At 43.2% G+C, this 17904-nt stretch overlaps 1 protein-coding gene across 1 annotated transcript in view; it reads left to right on the forward strand.

Annotated features, from left to right (window-relative positions):
- The window catches only part of ABCA13 (ATP binding cassette subfamily A member 13), a 2655493-nt gene that overhangs the window by 379659 nt on the left and 2257930 nt on the right, over window positions 1–17904 (forward strand). The window contains exon 12 of the mRNA XM_085606362.1: window positions 4978–5072. Within this exon, the coding sequence (XP_085462488.1) occupies window positions 4978–5072 (95 nt within the window). The remainder of the gene's footprint in view (window positions 1–4977; window positions 5073–17904) is intronic.

A 17904-nucleotide genomic window follows, 5' to 3' on the forward strand; every position in this document is an offset into this window, starting at 1 on the left:
GACCTGATAAGTCCCTAGTAGATAATAGGGAAAATGGGTGCAATCTACCTATTAGTCCCCAGTATATAATGGGGCATGGAGGTTTAAAGGCCCAGCAGATTTCCTGCACTTGCATGTGTGCACTGCTGTGCGCCTGCTATCCTTTTAAAGGCAGTCCTGCCTGCAGCCTGTCTTTAAAAGTAAATTCTCACCAATGGTATTGATAGACCCTATAAGTCCCTAGTATATAATGCAGCATTAAGGTTCAAATTACCTATAAGTCCCTTGTATATAATAGGGCATGGAAGTTTAGAGGCTCAGCAGATTTCCTGCACTTGCATGTGTGCACTGCTGAGTGCCTGCTGTCATTTTAAAGGCAACAAGGCTTGCCAGACCGTCTTTAAAAGTAAATTGTGGGCAAATTCGACTTTAGTGGTATGGGCACTTTAAAAGTGCTACTCTACCTTAATATTACATATTAGGTCAATCTCAAGGTCTCCCCTAGGTGTCCCAGGTGTAGGAGGCCATGTAACTATAAGCAGGGACATTATAAGAGATGTTTTATGTGCCCTGGTCAGAGTAAACCTGCCCATTTTCCCTATTGAAGATACTTAGCTTCTGTGGTAACTGACTCCAGGTAGCTGTGATGTATTTCAAGTAGATTTATTGAGGTTTATTGAGACCAGTTACATGTAGATAGGTAGTAGAGATACAGCCCCACCAGGATCAGTCTTCCTGCTGCTCAGCCCATACTCCAACTGACACACTCAAGCATCCAGGCACCCAAACATTCCATTCAAGACTCTCACACCAACATTCAATGCATCACTTTCACACTGGCTGAGCAGCTAGGACGTACGTAACCAGATACATACAACACAGGTTACTACAGCTTCGCAGGCCAACATTGCAATATTTGTTTTAGGTATAACAGTTGCCAGGAATTTAGTAAATACCATTTAAAGACTCAAAAGATTGGTATTGATAAATTCAACAACTTGCCACTGTTGAATTTGTCATAACTAGTACAAAGTACTTCTGTAAGCCAAAATCCAGCCTTCTAGTGGTCTCTGCTGATTGGTCAGCCTTAGCTGCTTTGATTAGGTGATAAGTGGCCTGGACGGAGCAGAGGTTATCCGATGGAGAGAGCTCTGAAACTGTGGAGGATTGGTCATAAAGAGGGTAAATCAAACTGAGCTCAACAGGAAAGCAGATCAGTAAGGATTGCTGACCGTACCTACTCTCACATCCTGTGCCCTAGCCAGATGGCAGGCTTAGGACAGGAATTTGCAGAGGTCAGAGGGAAGAGAGCTAATGGAAATGAGCCACACTGTGGATTGGTTTAGCCAGCTCTTACTCCTCTGGAGAGAAATCATCCATGTTGGATTCTAGATGGTTTGTGGGACAAGGAGATGCCACACTTTGGAGGAAGTTGTCATGCTTTTGGGTGGCACCGAGCATCTCATTGGACAGAGGTGCCCCCCTGCTTGTCGCCCCAGAACACTAAATAAATAAGTGAGAGCTTCATAGTTTCTCAGATCTGCTGCCTGAAACTACAAGGAGAAGAAGGACTGCTCTGCTTGAATCTGGATTTGCATCCAAAGGCCTGCACTCTGACTGACTGCACCTGCTGCACAATCTGGTACTCCAGCCCTGGAAACAGTGTCTTGCCTCAAGAAGGATTAAGGAACTGGCTCCCGGCAAGCCTACCTGCATCATCTACAACAAGAGTCTGGAATGCATCCAGTGGATTTTTAAGGAGTTGGCCAGGTGCATTGTGGGAATTGTAGTTTAATGATCCCAGAGACCATTTAGGAGATTCCAAACCTTTGGGTTGGTGCTTTGGACACTTGGAACCTACAAGGATACCTTCAGGAATCACCTCCTGAAGTTTTATGAACTTTGGAGAATTTTTGTGAAAAAGCTCCATGAGGTGACAGAACCGACAGTGAGTGTCAAGCCTACAACCTTAAACAGCGACCCGGCCTAGATATCAGGTTTGTCCTGCTGCAAGCTCCTGTCTTCCAGGATTTGACGGGGGTCTTGCAGGAAGTCCAACCGGCAAACTGGCACCAAATTCGGTCTGCTGTGGAGGGTCAGCCACATTTTCAGAAAAAAAAGCTCCAGAAAAGTTTCTAAGTGAGAAGGTAAAATTCTGACCGGGGCCTCCAGCTTAGTTTGTCCGACCAAGGCTTCATGGCGGTTTGCCTCAAACTTTGACTTTGTCCTGGTCAAGCGTGACCAGATGTCCCAGATTGGCGGTATATGATTTTAAGCACTATAAAGTGGTCATTCTTTCAAAATTCATATCTCCGGTTCTCTACATTAGATTTTTGTCGTTTTGGTGTCTATTTGTGCATAAAAATATGTTCTATTTATATAAATTGGTGTGGTATTTTTATTATGTGTTGTGTCTTACTTATTTGATGCATTGGGGTTTTTAAAAGCTTTACACCCCTATCTCCTAAGGTAGGCCTGACTACTTATTGTCAGCTACAAAGGGTTGAGCAAGGGGCTAATTTACTGAGACCTTTACTGGTGGCCTTATTACTAGTGGTAGGTACAAACTTACCCCTCCTAATAACCCAGTTTCCAACAGAGGCAAAATCAATTATACTTAAACAATATATCCCGATTTGAGGACGATAGCACTAGTTGCAAAGGTTTATTATTTTCTAATTCTAACAGAGGCCATAAGCAAAAGACTTGTGACCTCTCTGCCCTGAAATTAAGACAGCAAGCTTTCTGACATCTATTAAACTCAACAGAATAGTAGTAAAAAAAAAAGCTATTCCGATTGGACCCTACACCTAGATAAGAGGTTCAAAATGCATTAATGACCTCTAAACAATGAAGTGTATAAGTTATGAAGGTCAGACGTTGCCTTGAGAATGACCTGATCTGATTAGTTCAATTTTTAAAGGTGAGGTAGTACTTGAAACTCGTCAACTGGAAATATGGTAACCATTTTGAAGAAAGCCAATAATCCAGAACTCTGTGGTCCTTGAGACCAATCGCATTATTAAAAATAATAAATAAAGACTCTTAGGAAAGTGATGTCTATCCATTTGTCTTGTGTAATCCACAGATTCATACAGCCAAATCAAACCAGATTTACTCCAGTCCCTTTTGTAGCCTTTGGCTGTAGTGTGGAACCCTTACGCTGCTGGTAGTTCAGTTGTTGGAAGCCAAGAAGGCTTTCAACTTGGTAAATTTATAATATCTTGAGGCTGTGCTGAAGAAGTTAGACTTTCGATTCAAGTTTTACAGAAGGGTAAAGTCCTCATATAATAATGCATCTTCTGCCCCGATTTTCAAAGCGGACTATATTGACATATCTGAAATGGATAGACACACTGCGTAGGGTTGTCCTTTACCCCACCAACTTTTAGCTATCTTTTTGGAGCTTCTACTAAGGAGCATCAGAAATGCAGCAGGAATACTTGCTGACCTGAATAATACTGTGGCTTCGAAAATAAGGCTACACAGTGATGATATTGCCCTTATATTAGAGATGGATGTGGGAAATATTTGTGGGAGCCATGACACATCAATTTGTCATAATTAAATTACAGAATAAATAAGACCAACAGTAACTTTATCTAATGCCATCCTGATGACTGCATGAAATCATTTTCCTAGAGTTCCAGGTGTCTAGTTAAACAGACAAAATATATAGGCTGAAATATAGGCAACTGTTAGGAAACTTTTATTGAATATCAAACAGTACTTAAAGAAGTGAAGACATGCTTTTTCTCCCTAGTCAGTTGCATCAATCTTGTAAAGATGATTACTTTTTTACATAACCCTTTCTGCTTTCATACTGTCAAAGGGATGGGCGGAAACAGAATCTAGGAGGCCTGATAGGGGGCTAAATTGTGGCATCTTTTATTAGAAGGTATTTGCAAAGTACACAAATTCCACTGAATAGGATTGTTCTTCAGGGTTCTTCATAGTCACTCTTCTTCTTGGATCCCTTTTTCCTCCTTCCCGATATCTTCCATCAACGGGGTCAGGGTGACGTTTCCCCTGGAGTCTCTCCAAAAGAGAAGAAAGCAGCGGTAAGTGGTATGTCCTGACTTTAAGGTTTAGGAATACCGTCAACACACCCCAAGGTGTAAATAATAGGTAGTTATGGAGCTTTATAGCTACATCATCAGTTAACATCTGCTTGTGCCCTACCACTTGGTTAATATTGCTGAAACAGTCACCATGCCATTAAATTGTCAGTAGATTAAGATCAAATCAGCTATGTTAATGTGAAAAGCAATATGTCGTCCCGAATGAGCATGCATTTTGACATTCTGATTATAATGAAACACTTAGGGGCCAACGTCGATGTCGGGCGGACACCGACTCGGTTCTGGGACTGCTTCATTAGGATGCGACCAAACACTGTTAGGTCGCATTCCTGCATTTCCCTAAGGGAGCGTGCATTACAGCCATAACCGGCTGCACTACATGCTCCCATAGGGAAGTGGTAGGTACCCTTCATCCCTGCACCTTGAGGTGCCTGCCATGGGGTGCAGGGACCAACAGGGGGGCACATGGCCTCCCACTGGCGGCCACGCACCCAAGGGGTCCCTGCTGTGGGCCCCCACACATGTTTTCCAACATGGTTTCCATGTCAGAAACCTTGCATTGAAATCCCAAAGGCGAGACAGTTCCCACTGCCCGGAGGGCCAGCCGGAATGACCGGCCGGTTTAGTTTCCGACCCCCAACATTACAATGCGGTGGTCGGAGACCGAGGTGCCAATTACAATGCCGTTCGGAGTATTTACAGGCCACATCATAATCGGCTCCATAGTGTAAACACAGGGAAATGTGTAACAAGTTTAGAGAAATGTTTTTTCTGCAAGAAAGATGTCTTTCCTCAAAAAATGTATATACATTGGTTGTTTTGATTCTGGAATCCTGAACATGTTCTCATCAAATGCCTTTTGACACACATGTTTTACCTATTGATTCAAATTAACAAATATATTCTTTATCAACAGTATGTCACGGAAAGCTATGGATGCATTTTTTACTTTTCTGCAACAAACGTTCCATTTCAAATCAAATGAAAACATGTTTTCACATACACATCAAGGTAAGTCATCTATGATTACATATTTTATGAGATTTGACCTATAACTATAATAATCACTTCAGAAACATGGAATTAGCATGTATGTGCATGCGTTTCATAACTATGCTTGTCATCAGGATTTACATATCAAAGTTCATGTGAAATACAACATACTGTAATAATAAAATGTCACAACCAATTTTAGGCAACTTCTCCTAACAATTTCTCTGCACCTGCTAACCAAATTGTTTAAAAAATGTTGGGCTTGATTCATAGTCTGGTGGACACAGTCACAAACGTGGTGGCTATCCCATTTCCGGGATGGACTAGGAACCCAAACCATCCTAGGCAATTTTGACGGACCACCTCCCTGTTGCTTTTGTTACTGGGGGCCGATATAGCAGCACCGCTGCAATACTGGCCCCCAGTAACAAAAACACCCCCCACTGCTGAAGAATTTGCCTTCCAAACTCCTGGGGTAACACCTAATGCCCAGCCACAGCCCATCCGGCCCTGTCCCATCCTCCTTACTACAAGTTATACTCAATGGCTCTTGTAATAAATAAGGCGTATGGGGGCCGATATAGCAGCATCGCTGTAATACTGGCCCCCAGTGACAAAAACGCCCCCCACTGCTGCAAAATTGACCTTCCAAACTCCTGGGGTAACACCCAATGTCCAGCTACGGCCAGTCCCTGTCCCATCCTCCTTATTACAAGTTATACTCGATTGCTCTTGTAATAAATAAGGCATATGGGATATCGCACAGGTTTTTGATGGAGTAACCCAATCGCTAAAGTCTAAATCAGGCCCTTCGTATCTAAAAAACAGGGTAAAAATATGAACAAAAATGTGAATATTAGGAGCACTGAAATTTAATAAGAGCAGTTCTTCCACCCGGCAAACAGCATTTGAACTTCCGTTAGGAGTGAAATGCAATTGAAATTCTAAAAAAATCATCATAACTTTAAGTTATAAGGCATTAATAGCTCTTGAGACAATGCAGATATTATTCTTATGTAACATTTGCAATAGCTGTGGAGTATTGGATTAAATACATTTGTAATATTTTGCTTTTTATCTTTCCAAAATAAGGCCACCGGGCTGAGTTAACGTTTGGTGGATGGAATAGTGTCTGGCGGGATGGCAGAAGACATTACTTCTGATATCCCAAGTGTACTCCATTGGCCAATTTTAGAGTTGTCCTCCGGCGCAGTGGACAACTTTGCATATTGAAAGGAAGCACCACCATGGTTAAAAGGAACCACCACCATGATGGTTTCTATCAATGTACAAAAAGTCTGATGTAGATTTGCCATTGGTTTTGATGGACGTGCAGAAAACTAAAAGTTTTTGATTTTTAAAAACAAACTCTCAAAATGGAAGTTTATTCATGAAAATCAAAAAAAACGAATGAAACCAACACCCATGAATTTTTCTCCCATGGTATGGAGTTCATTATTATTGTTTTCCTGTCCGTCACCCCCAAGTGACAAACGGGCAAAAAGACAATACACTTTCCACCTTAAATAGGGTGGAGGGTGTTATGGCCTTCCTCCAATGCTGCTTGTACCGTCGGGCCGCTGGAGGAAGATTTTCATTGGTGGAACTGGTGGGGGCTCTGTCAATGGTAATCTGACAAATTGAGAGACTCTAAATAAGGCAGACAGGCAGATGCTGTGGTGGACAAGGTGCCCCATTGTGTTTTTGGACAGAGTATGCTGTCAGCTAAAATCAGGCCCTTTAGCATCAGCAAATAATTTTAATTAAGCCCACATATGGAATAGGGGTTCATCTTCTCAGATAATCATATTGAGACTGCTATTTGTCCAGATGTTTTTTTTGCATGGTCAACAACATTTGTTATGGACTGTAGCTGCTGTTTTTTGAACGCTGCACACTTGGGCACTGCTGTTGAGTTCCCAGTTTATGTGCCCTGGCCGCCAAACAAGGTAAAATTGGCTTTCTCCTAATTGGAATATTTAACTTCACAGTAAGTCCATAGTATATGATACACAAAATAGTCCAATGACAAAGTTAAATGTCACCTGCGGACTGCTGCTCATGTTATGCCATCCACTATGCTGACAAAGGAAATATGGCTTCAGGGCTATTTGTGTACCCTGACTCCTGCTGCATTTAAACCTCCAGGCCAACCCCTCAAAAAAATCCCTTTTGACAAGAGAGAACCTTACTTTTAAATATTATTAAATACTTTTAAACATTAAATAAGCCACTCCTATGTAGCCCATGTTGCTCACAAGTTAGATTGTCCAGGATTTAAAATGAAAAATATAATATGCCATGCACTTACAATTACTATTCATCATAATTCTGCTAACCCTGGCTTGGGATAAGCTACTAGCCCAATCAAAACCCCATTTTAATGTGTATGAAAATCCAATTCAGCAGTGAAGTGAGATTTTTAATAAATATTTAGGAAAAGTGGCTTTTAAAAAGATGGACTTTGGATGTCTGAACCTCCAGTCAGCTAATTAGCATTAGCCTGTGGGCATATTACATAGGGCCCTGACATTGCTTTCCCATAACTAAGTGTTAAAACTGCCCCCAGAGGAGAATCAATGGCTAAGGCCTTTTTACAGGAAGACCCTGGTGTGTGGTATGTGACGCATATCAGCTCAGGAAGGGCAGCTGGTTAGGGTTCCGGAACTTCATTAACTTGAAAGGCATCTGGGTGAGGTCTGTCCATTCATATGTGGGTGTAAACTCACACCTGCCGAAGAGAGGCCTTTTGGGACCTGGGCTCTCTGAAGCCAGTTTGGCACCCCCCTTGTGAGAGTTGGGCGTGTCCCAGAACCAGTTTGGTGCAGTTGAGGTGCAGGGGACTGCTCATTTCCCTAAAAACACCATTGACTGGCACACAAACTCCTTCCATGGGTAGAAAGATTCTGCCATTTTAGATGTGCCTCAGATTAGTGCACTGTGGCATAGTTTGCAACCAGGCAAAGAGGATGTGCTGTAAAAGTGGAAAGATTTGGCCTTGGGAACTTTTTCCTCATTGGTTAGGAGTCAAGCCCGCCCACTGGTTAGTAAATCCTACAAGAGTGCCACCTAACCCAAGGGTCATGAGAACACTTTTTGGACCTGTGGAAGTATAGAAGAGTACTGGACATGCTGTTGAGACAAGTGGGGAAACCTAAAGGACTGTATCTGCTCTCACTCAGACCCAGGACAAAGAAGGGCAATACAAAGGTCAGTTGTCTGACCTCCAGTGTGGTTACTGGGATACAAAACAGCTGCAAAGTGCTAATTTCTGGATGTACTCAACTGGCCATTAGCAACTGGACCTGAACGGGACCCTTCTGGTTGCCTATGCTAGAGTGAGTCCTTGCCCCTAAATGCTATCCCTGCCTTTGTTGGTGCACAAAAGTGACCAAGAGGAGATGCTCAAGAAACTATAAAATGTTTAGACTTCCAAAACATTGGAATCTGCAGCTGGACCTCAAGGAAACAGGAGCTGATTTCCAGAAGACTTTATAGAATATAGCTGCAAGCATCCCTGTTGGAGGATTGTGAACTCATTTTAAAGAAAAACTCTGAAGGTAGATATCTTCACCGGGCAAAGGTGCGAAAAATATTTGCCTGGCTTAAAGACCTTGAAGAAATCGAAATTCTCCTGTTCTAAACTTGCCCCACTAAAACCAACATTCAGAGATAATTTGCCTTTGAGATGATTGCAGCAGATATAGTCTGCAACTTTGCCCCACTGGAGGTTTTTCTTTACAATTTCAAAGACTGAGAGACAGAAGGTAAAATCTTTGTCCTGGGTCAAATCCGCTTTATGTATTTGACCTACGCGCCTTTGTGGTTGCACTGAAATTGCACCTAGCTCCCAGTCATTGGTGAACAGTAACTACTGATTGGTGCTTTAGTTTTCTAGGAGCTATTTGCTTCATTAAAAAAACACATATCTCTGGTTTCTCTTATTGGATTTTTGATCTTATGGTGTCATTTAACTAATTACATTCCTCTCTAGTATCCTAAATTGATTATGGGATTTTTATTGTGTCATGTTTTGACTTTTTAACTGTTTTGTTACTCTTTAATACATTATAGCTTTTCTTAAGTAAAAGCTGTCTGCTTTATATTATAGCTACAAGAGGACTGTGCTCAGGATTAAATTATTGAAACTGCCTTTTACCTTAACAGTTTTGAGGCCATATTCCTTGTAGTGGACTCTCATTCACTCCAATTAACACAACACTTTCTTACACAAGTAGCTCAATATAAAATGCAAAAATAATAGGTGAAAAGGGCTGCTCTGAAAAGTACCCTTTTAAAATTGTAATCATGTCTGCCTTTTTTATATTCAACATTATTGTTGCTAAAGTGTTTTTGTATAGGTGTGTCAAGACTCTTGTGAGTTGAAAAGAGAAGCCAGATTCTTCTAAGGTAGAAAACAAGCATTCTCAACTCACAAGGTCGAACTCCTTAGCAACATCTAACATTACAATCACAGCTGTAATTTGTGTAATGAAAAAAAATATTGCTTTGATAATTCGTTTTAGTGGCAAACTGAAGGCCTGAATAAAACAATTCAGATTCACATGAATTAGCAAAGGACATAAGTTAGCAATCCTATTTGTAAGGTCTTTTGTATAAATCTTATAATCAGAATTGAACAATATTGAGTGATATGAAGCCAGATGCGCCTGCATTTACTTTAAAAAGCTAAGTACAAATCCTGTATGAAAATAGGGAGGTGCTTCCCCCATATTAGGATAGGATTTAAGAGTCAATTTAAAGAGATTTTTAATGTGACAATAACACTTTAAAAAAACTCTGAAGGGAGGCCATCATCTACACCTGCCTCACCATTTGCTGAATTGAATGACCGAGTCTTCATTTTGATTTTCCATAAGTCGAAGCATTAGCTGGTACAAGTTGCCATAGGGAAAATTTCTAAATGTTATTTTTCCTATACTTTGACCTGCTTGATATACTTCAGAATAAATATTCATGATAATTGTTTGAATTTGCTCAGGAACATCACTGATGGTATTGGTTACACAATATAATTATTTCGCCCATGGAGAGGGTCTCATTTTTATTTTTTTTCAGAACAATCTCCCGACTTGGGATTTTGGTTTTGAATTTTATTTTTTTAAACTTTGACAGACATCTGTGAAACTTTCAATTCATTTACAGGAACTGCCTTGACAGCAGTTCCATGATCTGCAAGAGATTTCTGCTGGGCTAGCAGACAACTCTAAATTTGGCAGGTGGATCACCCTTGCCATGACGTGAGTAAAGTAATCCTCCATGGCGACGGTACATAATCTTTCCACCAAAATCTAAGGGCCTGATTAAGATCTCGGCGGACTTGTTACTCCGCCATAACAGTGATGGATATTCCGTCCGCCGAAATATAAATCCCGTTATGCTCCTCCCTGAACCGGAATGCAAACAACCCAGGACCATTTTGCCCTAGTCAGAGATCATCAGCCAAGTTTGGCTGATGGAAATCATCTTACTGTTTCCTTAAATAATATTTGAAAGTCTTACCACAGGAATGTGACCTGCTGGTGCTAAAAACATCGTTTCTTAAAAGTCCAGGGACTAGTTTGTGGCTGGAATTGGAATTTGATCAGGTTTGGACTGGTCTGTAGGGCAATAAGGTAGTGCCCGAAGGACTGGTCTGAAAGGTCAGTGTGTGGGACTTTTTTTAGCTGTATGTTGGCCTGTTTTACGGTCTGCTGGGCAATTTTTACTGTTATTTCCCTCAGATTAAAAAAAACATTGTCTGCAGCAAATTAAAATCCATGCAGTCTTCTATGCATTGCGAAACACATATATAATGTGTCTTTACAAGTTAAAAACTGCCCAATTTCCAAACTTGGGCTGCTTTTTTAGCTTTCTAATTCACTACTGGGGGTACTTTTATTTGGGTCCAAGGCCGATCCTGCATTTGAAAATTTTAAACGTAGAAGGTGTGAATGCATTTCTGGGAGTCGATGACACATAGTAATTTTGTAGCATATCTTCTTAGCTGAATTCCTGAAGCGCTGCCGTGAAACATTATATCGGTGTATTTCCCCCACCCTTGAATCCCTGGTACTGGCACATGATTGATTCAGGCATGTGAGCCATAATGAATGAATCCGATTTAGAAAGGTTTGGAAATAGATTTAAAATATCGATACATCTTCTAGTCAGATTGTAACTAAATCTCTCCATCTTCTTGTCTTTTGAATAACATTTATTTATGATGTATGACTGTGGGATAAATTAGTTAGTAATCCTCCGGCTGTGCAACGTGAGCTGAAAAAACAGCATCTTATTTATTTAAAAGATATGTTAGAAGATATATGTGTTGCTAAAATGTATTTCGTTTGTATTTTGTATTTGGCATTTAAAAGTGTGTATTGCGCTCTGGTACACTTCCATGTTTAGTTCAGGCTAAAGATAACAACTGAATAAAGAAATAAAGAAATCAGTAAATGGTACATATCCGTTCTAATATGAATGGCAATAGTACCAGTCATTGATGAATCAAAAAAAGTGATGCTCCAGTGGCGCTAGGTGCTTGTAAATATACCTCAGGGTGATATCATAAAAATGGCTGCATCATATGCAAAATGGACACTATGCAAGCCCATATTTACAAGGCCGTCCTAAGCCACTTCGCGTGGCTGAACAAAGCCTGGTAAATATGGCCCTCTGCAACACAGTTTTCTGCAGTAAAGGGGCGTGCAATGGGGGTTGCCGTGGGCGTTCCACAATACCCATGGCTTTTTGACACTGCTCCAGATTTACAAGGGTCTGTAATCTGAGGCAGAGCCAAAAACGAACGTCTTTCAAGAGGAGGCATTAATGTAGCGCAACAAGGAGAAATGCTTTTATTTCCTCATTTTTTGCTCTTTCTATGTGTGCTGTCCATCACCACCCCTTTTTGTATCGCTTTGTTCGCCATAAGTTGGCAGGGTATGCTCAGACGTGAGTCCCTTGCTCACTTTCCCACTGAATTCAAGCAAGCCTGGCTGAAGACGGCTGAAATGCCAGAAACCGGTCCTAGGAAGCTTGTTTCCCGTCCAGGGAAGGCATGACTTGGCAGTTCGGGCTGGACTGTTCTGTTCCCATGAGGCACAGGGTCAGACTGATTTGCATGTGGCCATGTCTGAACTGGGGTGGCAGAGTGGGCTAAAGAACGGTGATGGATCAAACCCAGATCTGTTGACTGGGTGTGAGTGTTTGATTGGTTCTGATGCTCCGTCCATCATCACCCCTTTTTGTATCGCTTTGTTCGCCATAAGTTGGCAGAGTATGCTCAGACGTGAGTCCCTTGCTCACTTTGCCACTGAATTCAAGCAAGGCTGGCTGAAGACGGCTGAAATGCCAGAAACCGGTCCTAGGAAGCTTGTTTCCCGTCCAGGGAAGGCATGACTTGGCAGTTCGGGCTGGACTGTTCTGTTCCCATGAGGCACAGGGTCAGACTGATTTGCATGTGGCCATGTCTGAACTGGGGTGGCAGAGTGGGCTAAAGAACGGTGATGGATCAAACCCAGATCTGTTGACTGGGTGTGAGTGTTTGATTGGTTCTGATGCTCCGTCCATCACCACCCCTTTTTGTATCACTTTGTTCGCCATAAGTTGGCAGGGTATGCTCAGACGTGAGTCCCTTGCTCACTTTGCCACTGAATTCAAGCAAGCCTGGCTGAAGACGGCTGAAATTCCAGAAACCGGTCCTAGGAAGCTTGTTTCCCATCCAGGGAAGGCATGGCTTGGCAGTTCGGGCTGGACTGTTCTGTTCTCATGAGGCACAGGGTCAGACTGATTTGCATGTGGCCATGTCTGAACTGGGGTGGCAGAGTGGGCTAAAGAACGGTGATGGATCAAACCCAGATCTGTTGACTGGGTGTGAGTGTTTGATTGGTTCTGATGCTCCGTCCATCACCACCCCTTTTTGTATCGATTTGTTCGCCATAAGTTGGCAGGGTATGCTCAGACGTGAGTCCCTTGCTCACTTTGCCACTGAATTCAAGCAAGCCTGGCTGAAGACGGCTGAAATGCCAGAAACCGGTCCTAGGAAGCTTGTTTCCCGTCCAGGGAAGGCATGGCTTGGCAGTTCGGGCTGGACTGTTCTGTTCCCATGAGGCACAGGGTCAGACTGATTTGCATGTGGCCATGTCTGAACTGGGGTGGCAGAGTGGGCTAAAGAACGGTGATGGATCAAACCCAGATCTGTTGACTGGGTGTGAGTGTTTGATTGGTTCTGATGCTCCGTCCATCACTACCCCTTTTTGTATCACTTTGTTCGCCATAAGTTGGCAGGGTATGCTCAGACGTGAGTCCCTTGCTCACTTTGCCACTGAATTCAAGCAAGCCTGGCTGAAGACGGCTGAAATGCCAGAAACCGGTCCTAGGAAGCTTGTTTCCCGTCCAGGGAAGGCATGGCTTGGCAGTTCGGGCTGGACTGTTCTGTTCCCATGAGGCACAGGGTCAGACTGATTTGCATGTGGCCATGTCTGAACTGGGGTGGCAGAGTGGGCTAAAGAACGGTGATGGATCAAACCCAGATCTGTTGACTGGGTGTGAGTGTTTGATTGGTTCTGATGCTCCGTCCATCACCACCCCTTTTTGTATCGCTTTGTTTGCCATAAGTTGGCAGGGTATGCTCAGACGTGAGTCCCTTGCTCACTTTGCCACTGAATTCAAGCAAGGCTGGCTGAAGACGGCTGAAATGCCAGAAACCGGTCCTAGGAAGCTTGTTTCCCGTCCAGGGAAGGCATGGCTTGGCAGTTCGGGCTGGACTGTTCTGTTCCCATGAGGCACAGGGTCAGACTGATTTGCATGTGGCCATGTCTGAACTGGGGTGGCAGAGTGGGCTAAAGAACGGTGATGGATCAAACCCAGATCTGTTGACTGGGTGTGAGTGTTTGATTGGTTCTGATGCTCCGTCCATCATCACCCCTTTTTGTATCGCTTTGTTCGCCATAAGTTGGCAGAGTATGCTCAGACGTGAGTCCCTTGCTCACTTTGCCACTGAATTCAAGCAAGGCTGGCTGAAGACGGCTGAAATGCCAGAAACCGGTCCTAGGAAGCTTGTTTCCCGTCCAGGGAAGGCATGGCTTGGCAGTTCGGGCTGGACTGTTCTGTTCCCATGAGGCACAGGGTCAGACTGATTTGCATGTGGCCATGTCTGAACTGGGGTGGCAGAGTGGGCTAAAGAACGGTGATGGATCAAACCCAGATCTGTTGACTGGGTGTGAGTGTTTGATTGGTTCTGATGCTCCGTCCATCACCACCCCTTTTTGTATCACTTTGTTCGCCATAAGTTGGCAGGGTATGCTCAGACGTGAGTCCCTTGCTCACTTTGCCACTGAATTCAAGCAAGCCTGGCTGAAGACGGCTGAAATTCCAGAAACCGGTCCTAGGAAGCTTGTTTCCCATCCAGGGAAGGCATGGCTTGGCAGTTCGGGCTGGACTGTTCTGTTCCCATGAGGCACAGGGTCAGACTGATTTGCATGTGGCCATGTCTGAACTGGGGTGGCAGAGTGGGCTAAAGAACGGTGATGGATCAAACCCAGATCTGTTGACTGGGTGTGAGTGTTTGATTGGTTCTGATGCTCCGTCCATCACCACCCCTTTTTGTATCGATTTGTTCGCCATAAGTTGGCAGGGTATGCTCAGACGTGAGTCCCTTGCTCACTTTGCCACTGAATTCAAGCAAGCCTGGCTGAAGACGGCTGAAATGCCAGAAACCGGTCCTAGGAAGCTTGTTTCCCGTCCAGGGAAGGCATGGCTTGGCAGTTCGGGCTGGACTGTTCTGTTCCCATGAGGCACAGGGTCAGACTGATTTGCATGTGGCCATGTCTGAACTGGGGTGGCAGAGTGGGCTAAAGAACGGTGATGGATCAAACCCAGATCTGTTGACTGGGTGTGAGTGTTTGATTGGTTCTGATGCTCCGTCCATCACTACCCCTTTTTGTATCGCTTTGTTCGCCATAAGTTGGCAGGGTATGCTCAGACGTGAATCCCTTGCTCACTTTGCCACTGAATTCAAGCAAGCCTGGCTGAAGACGGCTGAAATGCCAGAAACCGGTCCTAGGAAGCTTGTTTCCCGTCCAGGGAAGGCATGGCTTGGCAGTTCGGGCTGGACTGTTCTGTTCCCATGAGGCACAGGGTCAGACTGATTTGCATGTGGCCATGTCTGAACTGGGGTGGCAGAGTGGGCTAAAGAACGGTGATGGATCAAACCCAGATCTGTTGACTGGGTGTGAGTGTTTGATTGGTTCTGATGCTCCGTCCATCACCACCCCTTTTTGTATCGCTTTGTTTGCCATAAGTTGGCAGGGTATGCTCAGACGTGAGTCCCTTGCTCACTTTGCCACTGAATTCAAGCAAGCCTGGCTGAAGACGGCTGAAATGCCAGAAACCGGTCCTAGGAAGCTTGTTTCCCGTCCAGGGAAGGCATGGCTTGGCAGTTCGGGCTGAACTGTTCTGTTCCCATGAGGCACAGGGTCAGACTGATTTGCATGTGGCCATGTCTGAACTGGGGTGGCAGAGTGGGCTAAAGAACGGTGATGGATCAAACCCAGATCTGTTGAATGGGTGTGAGTGTTTGATTGGTTCTGATGCTCCGTCCATCACCACCCCTTTTTGTACAGCTGCATTCTGCAGCACACATAGAATCTGCATTCTGCAACACACATAGAAGGAGCAAAACGGCATTAATGATTATATTTGTGCCTTCTTGCACAAACATGCAAAAACACAATCATCCCTGCAATGCCGGCACCTTTGCTCCATGGTGCAGGGGTGCATGCATTGGCGCTAGGCAGCTTTTTTAGCGCATCCACAGGGGTGAGCACAGGGATGCGCCGTATTCTTGTTAATACGATGCATCCCTGCATTTTGAAAATGTCGCAGATCGGCGCAGCAAAACTGCTTGCGACATCGCGCTGCGCCATTTTCATGTAAATATGCCCCTCTGTATTTAGTTTTTGTTGTGATATGTGTCAAATACCTCCTTATTCCTGTGTGGACACATTTGTTCCCTCATTAATTGCCAGTTCTTTTATCTTGTTGTTTGATACTTGTTGTTCCTTCATTGGTGCTGAAGTTGCCTTTCCACAAAAGTGAGCTCAAGCACCACTACTCTCAAAAGAGATATGCATTTAAATCCGCCATTATATCACTTAATAAGATGCTGCTTACTTTCAGATTTTTGTTTTTTTTTAACTTTGGGTTGAGTTTACCTTTACTAATGCTTCTGAAAAGTTTATAAATATACACGTTATTGTCAAGTCGCCTTTTCCCCCTTTACCACCTTTCACAGTATTTTATGTCTCCTTTTTCAGACTATACGTAATGTCAGCAGCATTTAATTAAAATAGGGTAGTGGAATACTATGGGAAATGAAACACTTCGGTGGTTTTATAGAGAAATCGATTAATGAATTCTGTATGTATTTAACTAGAGGTGGGCAACGTTTTCAAGTTCGCTGATGAAGTTGTGCAAGATTGACAAGTATTATGCCTTCTTACCCTATACGCGAAGTCATCCGAGTTTAATAACTATACTCACCTTGTTTGCCCAGAAGATTTCTAAATACCGAAAGGTTTATTTGGGAGAAAAAACGACCCAAGAGTGTGAAGCTCTGAAGGTTATTCCTCCACAACTTTAATAAGTTATTTTTTAAAACCTATCAATAGTCAAAAAGTGCATATATTTAAAAAACACAGCAAGAAACATTTTTGCAGAGAGTCGATTTTCAGGAATGAAACTCCACAAAAACACTTTTGGCATGAGGATTTACTTGCAACAAAAGTTGCATTGCGACATTTTTAATGTCAAAATGAGATATAGACGTGGAAAAAATGTCCTTTAATGTACGAGGCAAAATGTAGATTCCCACCTATTATTGAATTTAAATGGCAGACTACATGCTTCGTCATTACACTTACACTTTCCTTGAACTGTTCCAGAGAATTAAAAAACGAAAAAAATGTTGTGATTAAGACCAAACTGTGATAAAATAAACACACAGTCTTAATTTACTAAGAATAATATTGCCCAGCATAACACGTTATTGTTTTGTTTCAGGTAATATCTCTACTTGTCATTGATTGTTCACTGATTGCCAATCAATAAAGCATACATACACAGATGAGCAAATGGTGAATGAACGTCTTGTCCCGACTATCTATGATTTCCATCTCACAAATCCCCTAATTATTAAAATGATCAGATTCATCAGCTCAATGTGTCACTGTTATTTTGCTAAGAAAACGTAACTAGCCCTGCTGACATAGAAATATTTGATTGTTTGGTTTTGGTCTGAATATATCTTGGAAGTCTAGTTACACTGGATGTGGAACTGCATGGAAAGTCTAGCATTAGTATAAATGTAGTCAATATTTTCGTGAACCACTAACAAATGCCTGGGGAAGATACCCAGAATGAACAGATGTTGCAAGTGAGGCCTTCATCTCTGTTGTAGTGAAAGAAAAAAGGGCCTCATTGCTATGTCGGTGGGACTGCCACCCAGAGGGCGTTGGTGTCTGTCCCACCGACATCCAGGCCATCGGCTACAACGCAGATGGTCGGACGGCAGCGGTCTGGGGGAAAGACCATTGCCTCCGGCAGGATCAAGGATCCTGTCAGGCCAGCGGTCAGAATCCTATCCCATTGCCGTACAGATTAGGATGTCCCTTTCCAACTGCCTTTTCATTGTTGCACGACCACCATGAAAAGGCAGATGGAAAAGAACGTGAGCCCATAAGAGGCCTGAGGGTACACGTAGTACCCCCCACACATCTATGCACCGTGTGCCAGGACCCACATGGTGCTTGGCATACGGTGCATGAAGGTACTGTGTCCTTGTGCTGCA

This window comes from Triturus cristatus, chromosome 5_2 (assembly GCF_964204655.1).
Source record: "Triturus cristatus chromosome 5_2, aTriCri1.1, whole genome shotgun sequence".
Classification (NCBI taxonomy): domain Eukaryota; kingdom Metazoa; phylum Chordata; class Amphibia; order Caudata; family Salamandridae; genus Triturus; species Triturus cristatus.